Source organism: Odontesthes bonariensis, chromosome 17 (genome assembly GCF_027942865.1).
Source record: "Odontesthes bonariensis isolate fOdoBon6 chromosome 17, fOdoBon6.hap1, whole genome shotgun sequence".
NCBI lineage: Eukaryota > Metazoa > Chordata > Actinopteri > Atheriniformes > Atherinopsidae > Odontesthes > Odontesthes bonariensis.
The window spans coordinates 15,867,731-15,887,664 of record NC_134522.1 but is presented as its reverse complement, the minus strand read 5'-3'; the positions used below and the strand labels follow the sequence as shown (position 1 = coordinate 15,887,664).

The 19,934-nt window shown below is 41.5% G+C and overlaps 1 protein-coding gene across 1 annotated transcript in view; it reads right to left on the bottom strand.

Annotated features, from left to right (window-relative positions):
* Nucleotides 1-19,934, bottom strand: part of LOC142402480 (latent-transforming growth factor beta-binding protein 2-like) — an 87,460-nt gene that overhangs the window by 8,243 nt on the left and 59,283 nt on the right. Inside the window, exons 17-36 of the mRNA XM_075488005.1 lie at nucleotides 19,700-19,828; nucleotides 19,380-19,499; nucleotides 18,948-19,067; nucleotides 16,460-16,579; nucleotides 16,152-16,274; nucleotides 15,914-16,039; nucleotides 15,676-15,801; nucleotides 15,376-15,501; nucleotides 15,064-15,186; nucleotides 14,462-14,587; nucleotides 13,392-13,517; nucleotides 13,008-13,127; nucleotides 12,766-12,891; nucleotides 11,066-11,188; nucleotides 9,395-9,514; nucleotides 4,283-4,411; nucleotides 2,193-2,327; nucleotides 986-1,183; nucleotides 750-842; nucleotides 330-458 (exon numbers count right to left, since the gene is read on the bottom strand). Of these exons, the coding sequence (XP_075344120.1) occupies nucleotides 330-458; nucleotides 750-842; nucleotides 986-1,183; nucleotides 2,193-2,327; nucleotides 4,283-4,411; nucleotides 9,395-9,514; nucleotides 11,066-11,188; nucleotides 12,766-12,891; nucleotides 13,008-13,127; nucleotides 13,392-13,517; nucleotides 14,462-14,587; nucleotides 15,064-15,186; nucleotides 15,376-15,501; nucleotides 15,676-15,801; nucleotides 15,914-16,039; nucleotides 16,152-16,274; nucleotides 16,460-16,579; nucleotides 18,948-19,067; nucleotides 19,380-19,499; nucleotides 19,700-19,828 (2,538 nt within the window). The remainder of the gene's footprint in view (nucleotides 1-329; nucleotides 459-749; nucleotides 843-985; nucleotides 1,184-2,192; nucleotides 2,328-4,282; nucleotides 4,412-9,394; nucleotides 9,515-11,065; nucleotides 11,189-12,765; nucleotides 12,892-13,007; nucleotides 13,128-13,391; nucleotides 13,518-14,461; nucleotides 14,588-15,063; nucleotides 15,187-15,375; nucleotides 15,502-15,675; nucleotides 15,802-15,913; nucleotides 16,040-16,151; nucleotides 16,275-16,459; nucleotides 16,580-18,947; nucleotides 19,068-19,379; nucleotides 19,500-19,699; nucleotides 19,829-19,934) is intronic.

The following is a 19,934-nucleotide window of genomic DNA, read 5'->3' as shown; positions in this document are numbered from 1 at the left end:
CAAAGAAAAAACACACAGACATAAATCATCAGGGAAAAATCCATTGCATTTGAACATATTGGTATGATTACTCAGAACACGACTGAAATGAAAAGACTGATTGTAAGCCACTGGTTTTCATTTTCTGTGTGAAATGGAGGATGGCTGGAGATGCATCAAGGCTGAATACTGGCAGGACAGAATGCAAAACAATGAGGTAATTGAAAAAAATTGGTCTAAATAAGAGGTCTGAAAAACACACCAGTCTACCAGTCATCTTTGTTATAATAATGATTATGTTTTGAAATGTTTTAACATTGTACTAAATAAAAGTAGATGTTTCTTCTTACCCACACACTCAAGCCGTATGTTGTCGTAGTAGAAGCCGGAGCGACAGAAGCAAGTATACGTAGAAAAGAGATTTGAACATTGTCCATTTTTACAAATCTCAGGTCCAAACATCTCACATTCATTTGCATCTGAGGGAAAGAGAAATTCACGCTTTAATTCACACCTTAATATACTGTGACTACACACTGTGTGTAGACACAGGCAGGTATCCTATTAAGCCTTGGTTGGCTTTAGAGTTAGCCTCATGAGTGTGGTAAGGGATTACATCTGTCTGTCTAGCTTTAAAAGTTGCTACAGGTAGAAATAAAACAGGGTCTGACATTCCAGCTTTCAGTGCCAATATAAAGTTTAGATTGGAGAGAAGCTATGAAAACTCAGGTATATCATTAAAATAAGTGAGCTTTGAAGTAAGAGTTTACCTTTGTAAGGCAGTTGATCTCCATGACTCTGTCTAGAGGAAACAGGCAAAGGTAAAAAGCCACTGCCATGAGAGCACAACTGGTTGAAATCGTCTGTAAGATAAATAAAAAGAGATAATTTAGTGAAAGGAAAGGTCCTTCAAAAAGTGAGACATGCCACTCTTGCATTATAACATGAACTTGGACCATCGTATTTTGATTAAGTGTTGATACAGAGAGTCAGCCTCATGTTGTACCTCTTCCTGGAATAGGACAGGCGTGGATCTCGCAGTTGTCCCCCCAGCCAGCCCCAACCGTGCAGCAGCACTCTTGCTTGGTGGTGTTGTGGGACAAAACATTGTCACAGAAGTTTGCATCATTTAAGTTGTAATAACAAGCCTTTCTCTCCTCAGCTGGTGGAGTGGATACAAGGATGGGTTTGGTGTCAAGCTCAGCTGTAGATGAATAAAGAGAGCATTTCTTTAGGTCAGGTCATGATCAGCAAAGCACCTGTTCATTTAGAAGGGATTTGGTTGTTAAGGATCTGAATGCAAATCTTGCTGCTGAAGTAGGGTCTTCCAATGCATAAAATGACAGAAGATCCCACGCTTTAAAAGCCCATCATTAGAAGGTAAGAGCATCAAATGGGTCAGTTATGCTATCTGAATGCATCCAGCAGGTAGAGCATTACCCTCGCCTGCCACTGCTGAGCCTGCTCATTTGTCCAAAGACATGGGCTCGAGCATTTCGTCGTTAAGCTGCTGGCTTAGCCAAATGGAAACACTGGCATGTGAGTCAACACACCATTCAGTCTCACATGATTGATTCACACACGTCAAAAGCAAACAGAGGAATGTGGCAAAAAGGTACACAGAGGCATAACTGGGGTTTAGTGCCCAGGCAGAAGAAAAAACATCCCGGCTGAGGGCGCGCCGCTCAATAATGTAAATACACCCATTTTGTGTACACATAGGCCTATCGAGCTGGATATGCAATGGTGTTTCCATGACTCAAAAGCCTGTCTTTCTGAAATTACAATACATTGCATATCTTAATCCCTGCACTTAAAATAATTTTTACACAGACGAGAGAAATGTGTCTTAAGATGTAATTGCTATAACTACACCTTATCCTTGTTTGTCTTTGTGGGGGAATGCGTTTACAGTAATTAGCTCCTTAGGGCTTTTGCTTGGCTCTACTGAAGGAGTTGCTTCATCATTTGTCTGAAGGATCAGGCTAATACAAATTTTAGTAGGCAACCCACCCAACCACAACCCCAGCCTATAAAACAAATGGAAACAGACAGGTCAAAAGACACTTGTGGAGCAAGCCATGTCCTCCTCGTCACCCTTGTTTGGATAATGAGAGGCGGCTCATAAAATCGGGGAAAAACTCCGTCTCCCAATGATGGGATAGAGAATTAAGTCCCGTGAGTCTTTGTGAGAGCTAGTGCTGCTCTAGTACCCATGGTGCGGCACTGGCTGGAGATGGGATCAAATTCCTCATTGTCGTTGGGGCAGATGCACAGGAAGCTGCCATCGACGTTCTCACACAGGGCCTCCCCGCACAGCGCCAAGCTCATCTCGCACTCGTTCACGTCTGAAAAAGGCAGGAGAGAGGTCAGAAAAGGATCAGGCACTTACATGCAGGCAAGGTCATGGCACGGTCACACAAAATAGCAGCGGTTATGGTACAGTTACTGGACGAGTGTTTCCCATCCAGCCATAAGAGACTTCACACATCTCGTTGTGTTTTAGTGTGATTTACTGTGCGTTTTAAAGTTTGTGAACATTTTCAAAGTTTCATCTTTCTAAATAAATACAGAACTGTGGAAAAGGTCTTGAGCCACCCCTCATGTCTTCACATATCGCCAGGAACACATGGTTGTTGCTAAGTTGTCTGTATGTGTAGACGGAACACTGGTTCTATGTTTGGATGATTCATAGGTTAGTACTGAGAGGCCTCACTGACTGAAACAATTTCTCTGAAAACAGTCGAGTAAACGGACTGAAAATGACTGAAAACGCAGCCGATGTTCAAAGAAAAACTTGAAAGTCTGGATGATTGAAAGCTGACTCAACTTTTCTACAGTTCTGTATAACCTAAAACATATTCAGATTTTCACTCAAGTCCTAAAAGTAGACAAAGAGATCTCAAGTAAATAATAGAGCAATTGTGCGTCAATGTCCATAATATCATGAACCTGAGACAATATCAAGGTAACAACAGGGTTCTCTCGCTTTATCAAAGATTAATGTGTCCACCATGAGGAGAACACAACAAAATGCTCACCAAAAACCACACTGCTGCCTATCTGAAGTTTGCTAAAAGTAATTTGGTATTAGCTGTTGGAAAACTTTTCGATTTGAGGTGTGAGTGTTTGGAGAAATCTTAACCTTGGACTACAGCATAACGACTAACGTGAAAGATAGTGGTGTTAGATGGGCCTTCAACAACTTGCCATCACTGACATAATAATAAATTCTAAACAATTCATTTTTAAGTAAAATCTCAGGACATCTGTCCAAAAACTTGAACAGAGATTGGGTTATTCAGCAAGACAACCGTGTTCTACCAAAAAAAAAAATAGTCAAAGAAGAACATAGCAAATGCTTAAGAACAGACAAGTTGAGGTCTAGATCTTAGTCCAGCAGTTTTTATGACACTACCCACAAACATCACAGTGCTGAGGCTCTTCTATATAAAGTAATGGGATAAAAATGATCCAAGATGATGTGCAGGAGTTATAGGACAGTCACTTAAAATGTTCAGCTGCTGTTCTTGGTGCAGGGACTTGCAGATATGCAATTCTGGATCATTTTCCTCAATGAATAAATGACCCAATATACTGTAAATGTTTTACATTTCAGATTTGTGGGGAAATGTCATGATTTTTTAATATATTCATTGAGAAACTTCCAAAGGGATCACACAATTGACTATAAACTTGTGATCATGAATTTGTGGCTATGCATTTGTGACAGATGTTAAAAATTCAATTTTGAAACAAAACTCGTCTCCACATTCATCAAAAATTGGTTGCTGATTGAAATGATCTCCATTTGAGTAAACATTTTTGGAAATGCACACAATGGGTCTAAAACCAACAATGTATTACTGCATCTCTTATCATTCTCACATTTTTTCTAAACTGTCTTTTGGCTTTCAGTCCAAAGTCAAGGCCTAAGTCTCGGTAATAAATGTAGATTTTTATTTTCAAAAACAGCAAATCAATTTGCGAAAACATCCAGACAATGTAGTGTTTGGCAAATATCAATAAAATACTGTAAATGTGCTTTTGTCAGGGACTATTTGCAGCTGCAGATTAATAAACAGTTAGCCCACTTGTGAGTATTTAGAGCAACAGTACCTAATGTGAAGAATCAACTCTAAATAATTCTAGAGCCAATGTTTGTTGTAATGAACCTACATGAAATCAGGCTTTGGCTACACTTGTTAACAGAATCAATTCATCTGTAGTTTTGGTCTCTGAAAACCAAATAATACACTGGGTATCGCCACACACACATATTCAATTTACAGTAGTTACACACCGACGCATTTGGTCATATCTCCCGGTGGGTTGGTGTAGCCTTGGTCACAATGGCAGCGGAAGGAGCCATCTGTGTTGTCGCAGAATCCGTTGTCCCCACAGATGGTTTCATTGTCACACTCATCTATATCTGTGAGCCGAGAGCATGCAGAGAGGTGAGCACAAAATTAATATTTACAGTCTCAATCAGCACAACAGACTTTCAAACTGCCTCCATAAACACAGCCCTGCTTTTCCAAAATAAACATCACTACCGCTCGGATCAAACAATAACAACAGATATCACTGCCATCATAACATGTCAGAAACAGTGTACAGATGAGACAATTCATTATGAGGGTCTTTAAACTTTTTTAATCCAAGGAGACTTTTGTCTTTGCTCCGACATGTGTTATCTGGAGCGTAAATGTGGACCTGGAAAGCTGCACGTGCTCTTCGGTTGTGTCAAAGGACTGAAATTTACAGTCTACAGCCAGCATGCAGTGTTCTCCCCCGACACTTTACAAGCAGCTGGGGAAAAACAGATTTCAGGTCAGGCTTAAAGAGACAGCTTTCCGCCAGCTATTGTTTCCATCCTGATCAATAAAAATGCTAAAACCAATCATGTTCAGAAACCAGGATGGCACTTTGAAAGGATTGAGAGCATTTCTAGGCCTTAAATACAAAGTAGGAATCAAATCTTGCAGGGGTACAGCAGCAGCGTGGCAGTAAATCATTAATAAAGTCCAATAAATGAGAAGGACTACATGCTACACATCAGGCTTGTTGAGGCTGTTAACACCGGACCTCGTAACAGCGCTGCTGATTCCCTACCAATTGCTGTTTAAAGGTAACATTTATTAGCAATTTCTTATATCCAGAATTTAGTATGTCTTGGCATCTCCAAAAAAACAGAAAGGCCAAAGAGCCAAAGAGCTGCAGGAGGGTGAGGCTGATTATAATTGTTTAAAAAACGATCAGTGTTTAATGTTCGCACTTTTGTCATATGAATTTGTTCTCTGATTAGTTTGACTCGCCACTGGTTTCCGTCAGTTTCTTCATTAGTTGCCAAATCTGGTGACACAACCCCTGTTAACCAATTTTCAGTTCTCATAAACTTGATATTTTAGTTTTTATTTCATTTAAAATTTCTGTTTTCAAAGAGCATAAACCTCCATACAAAACTGCCTTTTACAAATCTGCTCTAGTAACACTGGAATATACCGCAAATTTACGAATAACTCGTCCAAAACCGTCTACTGGAAAAACATGCAGTGACAGCTTTTTTGGATTAAGCTGAGAACATTATGTCAGGCAGGCCTCTGAATTGATCTAAACTGCTGTGATTAAATTAAAGAACACTCCAATATGTCTGTATTTATCGTAAGAAAAATGAAATTTTTTGTTGACTTTTCAGTTTCATAACAACCCTCCATTCTATTCAAAGTTTCCATGACTAATGGTTGTTTCTCTGAAGAGAATAGATTATTTTTTCTTTTTTTTTTTTTTAAAACAGGACTATTTCAAAGGTAGGAAAGAAATAGCATCATTACATTTTGACCAATTCCTTATACATCTGCTGCTAACCTCAGTAAAGACAAGAACTCTCACTTGCACTCATAAAGTCTGCACCAGTTGAGAAAAGATAGAGAGTGGGCCAGAGAAACCACAACCCATTTGATTTAAACAGTGCACTCGGCCAGAGCCCCGTCTTCTCCTCCAACGCAGACAACTGTTTTCTCAGGCTTTCTGGGGGGCAAGTCCTCAGTCAGTGTCCCTGTCCTGACTTGGCCATTTATCTAACATGCCTCGGGGGTGAGACAGGAGATCCCACAAGCTAATAAAACCACAGAGACAAAATCGCCTTTGTTGTTTGTAAAATCTTGCACAGGAAATGCTGAAAAAGAGAAAAATTGCTAGAATAGACTTGTGGGCTCAACTGGCCGCAAGATGAGAAGGGGCAGAATAGATGGATACATACTGCACTGAAAACTGCCAACCCACTGGATTTGCATGCTTGAGAACTGATGCAGAAGAGGGGAAGTATTTTTGGGTCACTTGATCAGAAACTGCATATAAATGAAAAAGTATATCTTTGAGAGGATTTTTCCCGAGGCTGAGTGAAGAATATTTTAAGAGTAAGGTGAAAAGTATTAGGAGTAAAAAGTTTATGGAAGATTTTCTCAAGTGTGAAGACCTTAAGTGGAGTTCGGAATGTTGGAATGACAGCGGCAGCCTGCTGGGAGGTCTGTGAGGAAGGCTCTCTGTTAATGAATTAAATAATCAGTGTCTAAAGGCAGCTTTTCATTCATGCGTAACATGGAACAAAGTCTGCTGCAAAACACATGTTGGGATGAGATGCAATCAAATAATCCTCCCTGGGAGGAATGAGCGCATCAAGAACAAAACTATATCAGTGTTTTTTGTTGTTTTGTTTACTTGACTGTGGTATTGTTTGATGGACAGCATTTAGATCTGTCATCCAAGCAGAGGGTCGTGCTAATCAAGGCATTATTGATTTGAAGAGAAAGAAATGAATAACGGGAAAAGAAATTTATAGAAAATGAGATGACTCCATCATGAGCTTGTCTCACACCAGCAGAACACAGGGCTATTTAGTTGGTCTTTCCATGTAATCATGAGTTACGTCAGGACACATGCAGTGCTGAAAATTGCCAGAAGGAACAACTGAGGCAGCGAAGAAGGTGAGAAGTTCAGTTCAAAAGGGAGAAGCTGAGGTTAAGGGGCCAAGCAGGCTCCAAAAGTACATACTCTAATGGTCTGACCCAGGAAAACTGGCTTCCTGTATCCGTTGACACTGTCATTTGAATAAGGATAGGGGTAATGAGTCGGTGTCTATGCCATGTGTTAATCTGGAGCACATGGGGGTGAGAATATAGGCATCAGTGACTGTTGGCTCACCCTACACAGCCCACACTTTCCTATATTCTCTGGGCATTCCCTGGTCTAATTGGACCCACATGCAAAGGTTTCGCACACGAGTAGGCACGAATGATGTGAGGTGTTTGCTTTCAGTGCAGCATATTTGTGGACATTACATTCACAACCTGTCGTAGGTTAAAAACAATGGCGGCTTACCTGTCATATTATGTCTGTACTTATAGGAAAAACTTCCATCTGCACAGCAGTGTGGGGTATCACACATGTTAAAGTGTTCACATTTCTATACGTTTACAGGGTGGGAGAAGAGTGTGACCGCACATAATTTCCGCCCTCTGGCCCGGCTTATTAAAGACAAGGAACAGCTCGAGGGAACTTATGGGCATGACCGTAAATTAAAACCAAAAACAATGTCCTGCTGCACTGTGCACAGCATCATGGTAGGTTTGAGTGCAACCCTTATAGCACAGTTGTGGGTGACGTTTGCTGTAGAAATAACTCTGTTTTTCCCGTTTTTGTCATGGCCTCTAAATCTAAATGAGTGCAGCGAGCAGAGCCAACGACAACCACTACCCCTTCGAAAGCAGGAGAGTAAAAATAAAACTACGCCCCTCACAGAAACTGCAAATTACAGCGTCTGGTCTCTTCTTAAATATCTGATGATTTTTACAAGCAGACAAAATGCCTTGGAGTAATTGAGCTCCCTCCTTGGACTTTTATTGAGGTGACGGCAGCATCTCCCACAATTTCCCATCGTGAGGTGAAACAAGCCACTATTGTGTGTAGTGTTGGATTTTGAGGGTAAGAGCGGTTGGCTCTCGAACTGAAGCTATGACTCAATGCTTAGCTGTGAGTGAGTATTTGTCGTGGGATCTAGTGACAACACAGACAGTGTAGTAAAAGCAATGGGAAAGAGGTGGCCATAACGCAGTCCTGAGCCTTATTAGATAGTCACCCCAAAGTATATCTGAACCAATTTGAACGTACAGTAGATCAACTTCTTAGCTTTGTTTTGACTCTGCCTTTAAAGAAGTAGAGGTTAGCAGCTGGTTTCAATCAGTTCTTATCACACTACAGGCCTCTCCGTTCTTCCGTCGGTGCCAGACAGACAACATCATAAAGTGCAGTCAGGAGGCAGCCACACGTAGTCAGGATCAGGGTGATGGAGGCACAATCTGTCACTGCTCAGCACTGGAGCAGCAAATTCTCCCCCCTGATTTCCATCAGTTGCTAGTCCAATAAAAACTTGGGGTCATGAGAATATGTGAAGCCGCAATACACTTTGAGTGCATCTCTACAACTGTTACATTCTCTGGTTCTCTTTGCCTAGCACGAAAACATTCAGAGGGGTGCAAAAAGTCACTGTTAACCACATGTACATACACACCAACACTCACATACACACACAACCATTCAAAAACACCCACAGCTTGCATCTGCAGTCCAGCACATCATTCCTGCTCTCAGACTGCTTTCCTCTCTTGTCACTCTGGTGATTGTCTGGATCCTGTCTTACTGTAACATGAGGAAAAAGTTGAGCCTTTTCATTGTTACGAATCCAATTTGGTCTTTTATGGTGATATGAGAACAAAAAAGACAAGCAATAGAGAGTAGATAAACCTTATTTTCTCAAAACCAATTGGTTTAGGTCTGCAGCTAAGCATGTAGTTGTTCATGCTGTCATGATAATATTATAGGCCAGCTGTGTGCACACACCTAGCATGAGTACAAACTGCAAACTATGCCCTATGATCCAACACAGAAGGGAAAATTTGAAAAAAGGACTATTTACAGATAGCTGGTCTCAAAGTTCAATCTTTTCTTTAAAGACGAACAGTGATGCTCCAGTCCACCTGTGACTCCATTGACGCTATTGAAAGTATGAGACTATCATTGGTTTATTGTCTCACACCATGCTTCCAATGACTTCCAATGCACTTAGATTCAGGATCTAAAAAAATGTCCTTCTGGTTGTTTGTGTGGGAAAGACTTAATGGCTTTTGAGTCACATCAGGCTTAGTGGCTCCATTACATTTCATATTATAATCTCTGTGGGGGCCTTGAAGTGCATGTAGGGTGTGCAGCACAACGTAGTAAGTGGATTGAAGTAGGGATATGTACCACTTAAAAATGGGTATATCTTTGCAATGAATATACATTTTCTTCCAAATAAAAACAAGCTTAAAATGACAATTGGTCTTTTATCTTCTGTATGCATGGTTAGAACACTCACCACAGTCTCCCTCAATACTGCCAGGTTGACATTGCATGAAGCACCGGTAGGAGCCGATGGTGTTCTCACAGCGCCACGTACCACACACTGAGCCTCCAAACTCCTTGCACTCATCCTGGTCTGTAAACAAGAAGACAGATTGTCATGATCTGTGAGTTTTTGTGTTAAGATTTTGACTTTGTCATTTGGTTTAATAGCTTCTAACGTCATGAAGACCTTCAAGTTAATTTCAAATTATTTGGGTTTTATAATGATAATTGCTTTTGTTTTCCTGTGGTTTTGTGTTCAGTTAGGTTTTGTCCTGTTTATGTTCTCTGTACTCGGATTATGTAACTTTCCAGTTTTATTTTGCAGAGCATCTGTTCTGTTGTTCATTTGTCAACAGTCCCTGAGTACATAATCTGCCCGGCTTCCTTTGTTCATTGCCAGATCATTGTGGTTGCCACGCCATCCGGTACATGTTCTTTATCAGCCATGGGGTCCAGTTTGAAACGGACCCCATGGCTGAAAAGCTGAAAAGCTCCTATTATTGTTTTCCTAAGATCTTTACCTCACCCCGATGGAAGATTTCATCAGGTTATGGACAGATGGTAGGAGAAATTTGTAAGGTTTTACGAAAAGACAACCACACAGAAATGACAATCCGATCACACGTACACTAAACTGTGATGTATGTCTGCAGCACTGAAACTACAGATGTTCAATAAATATTCTTTAAAAAGTGCTTTAGATGCTTCATCCAATTCAATCTTATAGTTACTTCAAACAGAGGCTATCACATATATATCACACTAGTATAATAATATATAATATAGGTTTGAAATTTAAAAAGGAAAGAAAAAGGCACAAAGTGGAAGATGTCACTGTCACAGGATTGTCACTCTTTCCCTCCTGTCCTCATATTTACCCACATGAATCACAGTTAGTACGACAGGATAAAAATGATCAAGTGTCACCTGAAACTACCCTAACAGCACCTTTTGTAAGGTATCAAATACTTTGATTTACTATCTTGCTGCTGCCTTTGAGAGCTGCACGTGGATCCTCTCCTCTCAAACCTCACAACATGACACAGACGTTGGTTATTAACTGACAAACAGAGATGCAAATGGAATTGCATCCCTGCACACAAACTAGTGTTCCCTCCACGGCTCCCCTGCTCCCAGTGTAATGGTTGTGCAGCAGGAGTCGGCCAGAAGGCCTGTGGCGTAGCTGTCCTCAGTAATCGAAGCACGCAACAAGAATCGCCAAGAACAATATTATTACAGCAACCATAGAACTTGTGAAGGAGCTAAAGGGAGACGTTCCAGAGGGAGAAACACCTCCTGCTCACAATGTGGTCATTCATACTTCCCTCACGGGAGTGGGAGTTCAAGACTCCAGCCATGTAATCCAGAAACCTCTCAGTCTGGGGACCATGGAGGAAAGCCTCTAAGCCAGGCTTGGACACTTTCACTGGAGCCTAGTCCTCATGTGCTATAGATAATTAATCATAGCCAACTTTGCTATACTGGGTATGCTTAAGCCTTAATGTAGCATGACGATCAAACAGCTAATGCTGACATGCTTGGTTTACACAGAGAGGAAACCTCAGGACAGAGATGGGGGTCAACACTCACCATGACATGACACCACAACTGGACACCACATGGGAGTTTTATTCCATCTTACCTTCACAGTCAGATGCGTCAGCGTTGAACTTGAATCCGGCCTCACACAAGCATAAGAAAGAGCCATCGGTGTTGAGACACTCTCCTCGGATGCACACATCGTCTTTACTGCATTCATCAGCATCTGAGTTTAAAAAAATAAAGAAAATAATAGCAACAAATTAAGATAGAGCATATGAAAAAAAGTTGGGTCGAGGTTTCCTATGCACTGACCATCACTAAATATCCACATATATCCTATGTCCTCATTAGGACCACAGGGAACACCACTCCTTCTTGTACTGTAAGTATCAAAATATAAGGTGTAATCATGTGCTTGTCAGAACACAAAATACATTAGCCATTTGGAGCACGTAATGGCATACTGGCAAATAGGAAACAACGGAGAACAAAAAACATCTACCTCAGCCTCTCATGTTGAGAATGTTTCTCGCAGACAAAAAAATTAATAATGAACGCTACATGCTTGATTAGCCTTAGATGGGTGGATAATTGCAGCATTACAACATAGCTCGTAAGGTACTTGGACCTGGTAAAAGGTGGGGTATTGGCAGGAAAGCAGAGAAAATTCATCACTGGGGAAAACGCCAGTATTCCTTTTCCAACCTTTGATTATCAGTTGAATCTTACAGAAACAATAAGATAAATATCCAAAGCAGAGATTGGAATAAAAAAAAAAACAATATTCCAGACTGCATGCAAACAACACCAGTGTGCTGTGACTGCACAATGTTGGAGTTTATTCCACTTTTTGAAACTCCTTGAAAGGAATAGCAGGACTCTGGCACAACCTGTTAATTTGGATTAAGTTTGGAAGGGTTTCAGTCTGTTGTCCCATGACCTTACAAACCCTCTCCTCACTTCTTTTCTCTGTGTAGTCTCATGTTAGAGGGGTCTGGCTTTCATTGTGTCAGCACTGTACACATCATAGTGGACTGCAAGAAAATACATGACAACGTCTGATTTATAGGATAATTAGGACCCTGTATTTGTTGTGGCGGGCAGCCAAAGTACCTGATGTAGCCTGGGCAATTTGTTTTGAGTGTGTGGATGATATCTAAGCTGCTGTAAGGCCAAAATTTCAATAGAAGAAAGTCCAAGCTTGGGGACTAAGTATAGTGCTACAGGGACTGGAAGACAAACCTACCTGCTTTATGTCATGACTGGGTTTTGCATTGCCAGACAATCTACCATTTACTTAACTCCACCTACTACTTGCAAGATCCAGCAGAAATAACACTGATCCGATTCTGACATCCTGTCCAAAATGATTGAATATATTCTTACAGCAAATAGTTTGTTGAATAGTCTTCCTTTGTTGACAATCAGGCTACATTTTTCCCCCAACCACTGACCAGTGGGTCACTGGGTGCGACTGGAATGACATCAAACCGATGTCCAAGCTGAGGGAGAGTGAGCTGAGACAGTTGATTAGGCCACGGCCCATTACACAGAAACACCGGCCTCAGCACCCAGAACAGTATGGTGAGAACAGCCTGTCTGCAATAAGTATGGAGTGTGCGTGCCAACGAGGTTACAGTAAAAATGACTTGAGCTGCATGTGCAAGAAACCATTATTGAATTATAACCATCTAGCTCCAATGGTGTATCAGCCTCACCCAATTACATAAAGCTCATAAAATTATCTGAATAATGATTTCCTATTGCTATTAGTGTTCTGGCTGCAATGTGTTACCGTACCTTGGCAGCCAGGCCATCCATCGATGGTGGTATATCCATCAGGACAGATGCATGAGTAGGAGCCCTCAGTGTTCAGACAGTCTCCTTCTCCGCAGATATCCCCAACAGTAAAACATTCATTGATGTCTATCACAAATAAGCACAAAGACACTCAAACAGCTGTGTCAACATGCCAACATGAGGTAAGCTTAGAGAAACTTCTAACTACTTTTCTATGTAAGTGTATATATATCTATACATACCTTTGCAAGAGGTCCCATCCACCAGCTCCAGACCAGATGGGCAAGAGCAGCTATAGAAACCAATGTTGTTGGTACACTGGCCTCCCAGGCACAGGCTGGTGTCTTCACATTCATTCACATCTGAATTGACACATAACACAGACATCATCACCAGGTCACATTCACACCAGCTGTAAACCGCTTGGTCTCATTCCTTTTTTTCCCCCTGTTAACAAAGAGCTTCCAGACCACAGTGAACATGTCAAAAAGTCACGCATCACTGCCAACAACAGTAAGTAATGACGTATTATAGTGGGTCATTTGGTGTTGGAACAGATGACTGAAAATGACTGCATGGAGATCATAAATTTCAGTAACCACAGGGAGCCACCCACTGTACTGTACCTTCACAATAGAGGCCGCTGGGTGCTACCGTGAAGCCCGGGTCACAGGCAATGCAGGAGAAGGAGCCTCCTGTGTTGGCGCAACGACCTGTGGGACAAACACCTGGAGTTTGGCACTCGTTAATATCTAAGGGATAGAAGAAGAAGAAAAGATTAGCTGTAGGTTATGATCTGAAATAACCCATTTTTGTGCTCCTCCTACTATCTTATCTGTTAAATATGATCAGTGGATGAGTGTGACTCAGCTCAACATGCTGCTAACATACAGTAAGGAAAGCCCTTTTTATTACATTGCACTGACAGTATTTTATTAAAAAGGGTGGACAGATAAGTATGCAGGATGGTCATCAATTCTAAAACAGCAAGCTATTACAGGTGGCTTATAATTACTGTATCCACAAATAGTCACCAGCTCACTGATATTTGATTATTGGAAATTCCTCGAGCCGGTACGGATTGTATTTCTTGGGGAAAAAAAAAAAAAGCATAGACCGTTGTTAAATGATTAAGATGGCTTCATTTTGCCCTCTGGCGAACAGAGTGAGTTCAACAGGGTGAGTATGCTGCAGTACATGGAAGGCAAGGGAGTGGCTGACTTCATTTTAAATTAAACCATTAATATTTTCCATGGCATCAGATGAGCCATTAAAATCCTATCAGAGGTTGACTTGGACATGTTTCTTGAAATTATTTCCCAGTACAAAGACACATATCAGCGGGGGATCTTCATCTCAGGCTAGATCCACACTCCAATTCAAAAACACCACATATATACAGTATGACTAACTGAGTCCGTGTTTAAACCTTTTTAAAAAGTCATTGCTTTTTTGCTTCCCATGAAGTCATGACAGATGTAACCTCAACGGGTTTGTCAAAGCAGCCATTTTACTGCATTGATCTCACAAATCATGTCTTGAAAAATTACAGTGCACTATACAGATCTCCTCTAATCATGTTTTGGGACTAATATGTTCTTCTTTTGCCTTGATCCACAATGATTTTGGTCCCAAGTTTACCATAGTTACGTTCTTTATTGTTCTAACAGCTAAGTAGATACAGAAGTAGAATTACCTTCACAGGTGTGATCATCCTCAGACAGTTGAAAGCCAGCTTCACAGCTCTGGCAGGTATAAGATCCTGGGTTGTTCAAGCACAGCTGGCCTGGGCACAAGTTAGCCACCAAGCACTCATCCACATCTGGACACAAATATGCAGACAGATCACAGTCCAGATAACCATCTCTGGCTATAAATAAGTCCACCAGTTGTAATCAATTCCATGATGGTTAGACAGAAGAATTGTCGACACCTCTTTTCACTTGAGCTATCTGCCTGACATCATTTTATTCTATTTGAGGATTGGTGTGTCATTGTGTTGAGCAAAGATCAGATGAGTGGTGCAAGAGACAGAGAAGTTCAGAATCCAGCTATGATGTGATGTCTAGGAGATTTAGACTCAGATGAAGGCAGTTTGAGTTCAAACCGCCACACCTGTTGCTGTTAGATACAACTTTAAGGTTGCTAATTTAGCAGGCATATTTGACCTTAGCTGAAACTATGGTGGGTGCAGAGGTTAGGTATGTCATGTCTGAATGAAGGCAGAGGCAACAAATACCTGAGCTCACACATATAAATACAAAAGAAACATATTTCTGTGCAAACACAAAGCCTCACCATCGCACTGTCCATCCTCAGAGACTCTGAAACCTGGCTGGCAGATGAGACATGTGAATGAGCCCTCTGTGTTTGTACATGTTCCCTGGGGGCATGTAGTGGGAAGCTCACACTCATCAATATCTGTTGTGAAACAATATGCACATTTAGACTTTTACACAAGACTGGGCTTTCTTTATATTCAAGATTTCTTTTTTTAAACTCACAACAAACAACAAGTGTTTTCACCACCAGTTTTGCTTTTGTGACCAAAGAAAAATGTGGTATAACTGCTGAGCTCTATTTTTCAATGGTAGAGTTGAAATAACCAACCTTCACAGAGTTCCCCGTCATATGACACTCCGTACCCGGTAGGGCAGTTCTCACAGGTGTAAGAGCCTTCCGAATTTAGACAGATCCCATTGGCACATGTAGACAGGGACTGGCACTCATCAATATCTGAGCAAAACCCACGAATAGACATGCATACACGGATGAATACGTGGAGGGAAACCAGTTGCACAGCAACGCAAATTTAATGGTGAGCTGAGAAACTGCCCAGATGTGTTGAGTAAGTCTGAAAATACTAATGGAGTTTACTGAATGAGAAGCACAGCTGGAAATTGAATTCACCTTCACATCTCTGCCGGTCTTGAGACACTCTGTAGCCAGCCTTACACCTGGTGCAAGTGAAAGATCCCTGCGTGTTGGCACACACCCCTCCCTGACACAAGTCACCCTGGGCACACTCATCAATGTCTGGAAACAATAAGAAAGAAATCATCACAAATGGATAGAAAAACTCCATTATCTACCCATGTTTCTTTAACACTGCCAATTAGTGTAAAACCTCAGACAGACATGTTCTTACCTTCACATCTCAGTCCATCAGCAGATGGTCCAAACCCAGGCCTGCAGTTCTGGCAAGTGAAGGAACCCTGAGTGTTGATGCAAATTCCCGCAGGGCAGGCATTACCAGTTGCGCACTCGTTGACATCTAGCAAAAAGAAATAATTTGCAGACATTATGCTGCTGTTGGGAAAGCTCCATGAGAGGAGAGGTATGCATGATGAGTTACACCCAATAGCTCTAAATAATACTTTGCAGACCTTCGCAGGATTTGCTGTCTGAGGTGACTTGGTAACCATGGTTACAGGTGCATTGGTGGGTGCCGTCCAAATTGACACAGCGGCCGTTGAGACAGACTCCCGGAAGCCCACATTCGTCCACATCTGGAGGAAAGATATAGAGGAGAAAAAAATCAGAGGGCCACAGAAAAAAAACAACCGTGAACTCTTTGTAGCTTTTTTATAAGCCTTGAATGGTACCGCAAGGCTTCTGTAGTAGCACTGTGGAGAACTATTCACAGAGCTGTTACTTTGATACGGGGTGGTAATAATGTCTGACTGACAGTTACCTTGACAAACATTGTCTGGTGAGAGTTTGTAGCCGTGGAAACAGTTGCACCTATAGGAGCCCTCCGTGTTGACACACCTACCACGACCGCACACGGTTTGATTCAAGCACTCATTTACATCTGTAGACATAGAGGTCAGGACAGGAAAGTATATATGAGGGGACAATTTCAGGCTCCACTCTATCACAACTATGTAATGTGATTTACAATAGGTACGAATTCACCCCCCCCCCAAAAAAAAAAAAATCAGGACATTTCTGAAAAAACAACAGCAAAACAGAAAACAGAGCTGTATCTCTTGAAATGCAACATAATAGAAATCCTTTACAGCAGTAAACAGTCTTAACAGTCTTAAATTCAGAAGAAAAAAAACTGTATTCACAAAAAAAGAACTGCATAGTTCAGGAGCAAAAGGGAAACAATTAAAAGATAATTAGAGTGCACAATAACTGCAAACAGCAGTCATGAAATTACATCAACACACGGACCTCATTCATTCAGCCTTTTTACAACTTGTTGCAGTAGCTGTCTTTTCCACTTCATGAGTCCAAACTGTTGACCCAGAAATTGTATTTGTGGAAAACCTCTAGCAGAAACCTCTAGCAGAAATAATTTAATAGTTAGTTTTATCAAGTGTTAACAGTAGCTTTTTACAAGTCAGCTGACGTTGAGTTGGGAGAAAGAGAGGGAGGTGTTCAAAGAAGAAGGAAAAGGGGGAAGAGGAAGGAAAAGTATTTTTCTGCAAATGAGGTGAAGAGGGGATGTTATTGAGTGGTGATACAGATCCTGAGGCACAAATCACCGCACAGTGAAAACATTGCAAGAGAGTCACAGACTGGGTTTTGTTTTTCCTGCCATGGGCACTGCCAAACGTCTGTCAGTGTGCACCAGTACTTTGTTTCAGCAATCATCCAGCATCTCTAAGGCTTCTCAGATAAGCCCTGACTGGGGAATGGAGCTGTTTTCTCCATCATACCAACAATTAGGCTTATCCTCGATTCGGCCTGTTGGGCCAAAACGACCGCACTGCGCTGCCCTTAACTGACTGGAAACCCAGTGCTAACACTGCCTATTCTATGTGTCTGCCACAGTGCCAGACGCATACTGTAGCTCTGTTCGCATGAGTAAGAAAAAACCACCTCCTGTGTTATCCCTCATTTACAGGGTTTTTCTCAGATACTATTTATAGATCACAGATTTAAACGGAATGAATAATTTTAGCAAAGTGAAAAACAGAAACAAAAAGCTTCAGTGCTGTTTTCTTTGGAGGCAAAGAGTTGACCAAACTTTAAACGTGAACATTAGTCATTGGACTCAAGATGAAATTCTTTTAAAAAGAAGTCAAAAGTACTGCTAAAGTTAGTCTCCAAATTTTCCATTATTCCTCTGGTGTGTAAGCTTTTCATATTTCTGTAAATACACACTCCAGAAGCTAAGGTTTCCAAACAAATTAGAGGGGTGCAAGGTTATATGGAGGAGATGTGGTAAGTAACACGAGTCAGACTGTTATGTAACAGGGCCACTTTAAGGGTTGGGAGCTTCTGGCATGTAAGCTTACATAAAACAAACACCAGGTGTAGTCTGGTGGCCATTTGTGTAGTCAAATCAAATAATCCTTACAAGGAGTCTCACTTTAGCCTGGAGACATCATTATGGGTGAAAGAGAAAATTTGTTTGTATGCAATGACCTTTTTGCAGTGAGGAACTGACCCTTTGCCCCTCTAATACGTCTCCTGTGACTGCTCTATCCCCTCACCTACCTCGACAGTGGTAATAAAGCCTTGTTCGCTTCGGTTGGGCTCAACGGTGCAGTGACCGAACCTCTCCAACAATAATACACTGTTTGTTCAAGGCTGTGGCCAAGAGACAATATTTGGACTCTCCCAAATTGAAGTATTATAAACAATCTTTTAATGGAACCAGTGATATCCAAAGATCAGACATAACATTGTGAATATGTTTAAACAATAATGGGGACATGCAGAGGCTGCTGGGTGGAGGAGCTAATATATCGGATGTGGAAAGACTGAATGGGCAAAGAAGGTGGAGGGTTGCGCTCAGTATGCAATATAGCCATCATCGCTGTGGTTATGGGTTGTCATGTGGCCCCTGGAATGTTCCCCACTCAACATAAGATATCCAATATAAAGTTCTCTGGAGCAACGATACAATCTATTTTATAATTTCTGTGAGCATGAGCAAGCTGGAAGACTGCAGATGTAATTCAACTTATGGTACGTGGTCAACTGTATTGTATCAGAAACTGTCGACAGGTTTTAAACTACACAGCCTGATGCCATGCTGCCTTCTTTTTTCTTTGTGCTAAAGCCAAAAAAGACCAGCAGCCGGTCAATGTTGCCCGACACAGGAAGCTTTTACAGAGAAGAGGGAGACCTAGCTCCTTTGCATGCAGTGGTTGGAAACACCCTTAGGACCCTGGGGGGTGGCAGTACTGTTGTTACTTTAATGAAGTGTGAGGTTGCCTTACCCACACATCTTTCATTGACAGGCCTGAATCCCGGGCCACAGGCCTGGCACTGGAAGGAGCCAAGTGTGTTGATGCAGACACTGTTGGGACAGGAGCTGGGATCTCTGCACTCATCTATATCTGTTCAGGGAGAAGGCGGAACATAAAAACATCATTTGGATTAGTTGTTAATACAACAATATTTCTAAAACAATGTGTGCATGCATGGAAGAAACAAGGTGTGTGGTCACAAATGCTGACATATACACATAAATACACCCACACAATCCTCCATGGAGTGAACAGAGATGTATTCTTGGCTTAGACTAAAGGAAAATGTAATATGTGTTTTGTTTCTCGGCTGCATGAAAATTCATGGCAGCAAACAAATAGGTCTGGCTGGATTGTGCTGTGACGTTATTATGATTCCGTGTGCTGTTGCACGCAAGTCACCTTCGCATAGGTCTCTCCGAGACTTGGCGTAGCCACTGCTGCATTCACAGGTGTAAGATCCTTCTGTATTAACGCATTTGCCATTCTGGCACTTGTTGGGCATGCTGCACTCATTAATGTCTACCAGTTAAAGGAAAAACAAGGAGAATGGAAAAGAAAGTGAGGGTTGTGTTCCACAGTATTAATTAGGACAGGATGCTTTCTAAACAAACAGTGCTGACAGGCAAGAACTTGCAGAGCTATAACAGACAGAGTTAACAGTGGCCTTGGTTTCCATTGGAAACATTATATCTCCTACTGTAAATTGGAATGTGTCTCACCTTGACAGAACTTCCTGTTCTGAGTGATGACTTGGCTGTAGCCGCTGTGGCACTGACAGGTGTAGGAGCCATAGTTGTTTATACAACGGCCCTTCCCTTCACATGGGTCCTCATCACACTCATTCACATCTACATGGAAAGAAGTAAAGTATATTATTATTGCGTTTCACCAGCAGACAGTCAATACATTCAAAGCCCTGACTCTGGAGCTACTCTGCGATATAGCCCTTTCTCA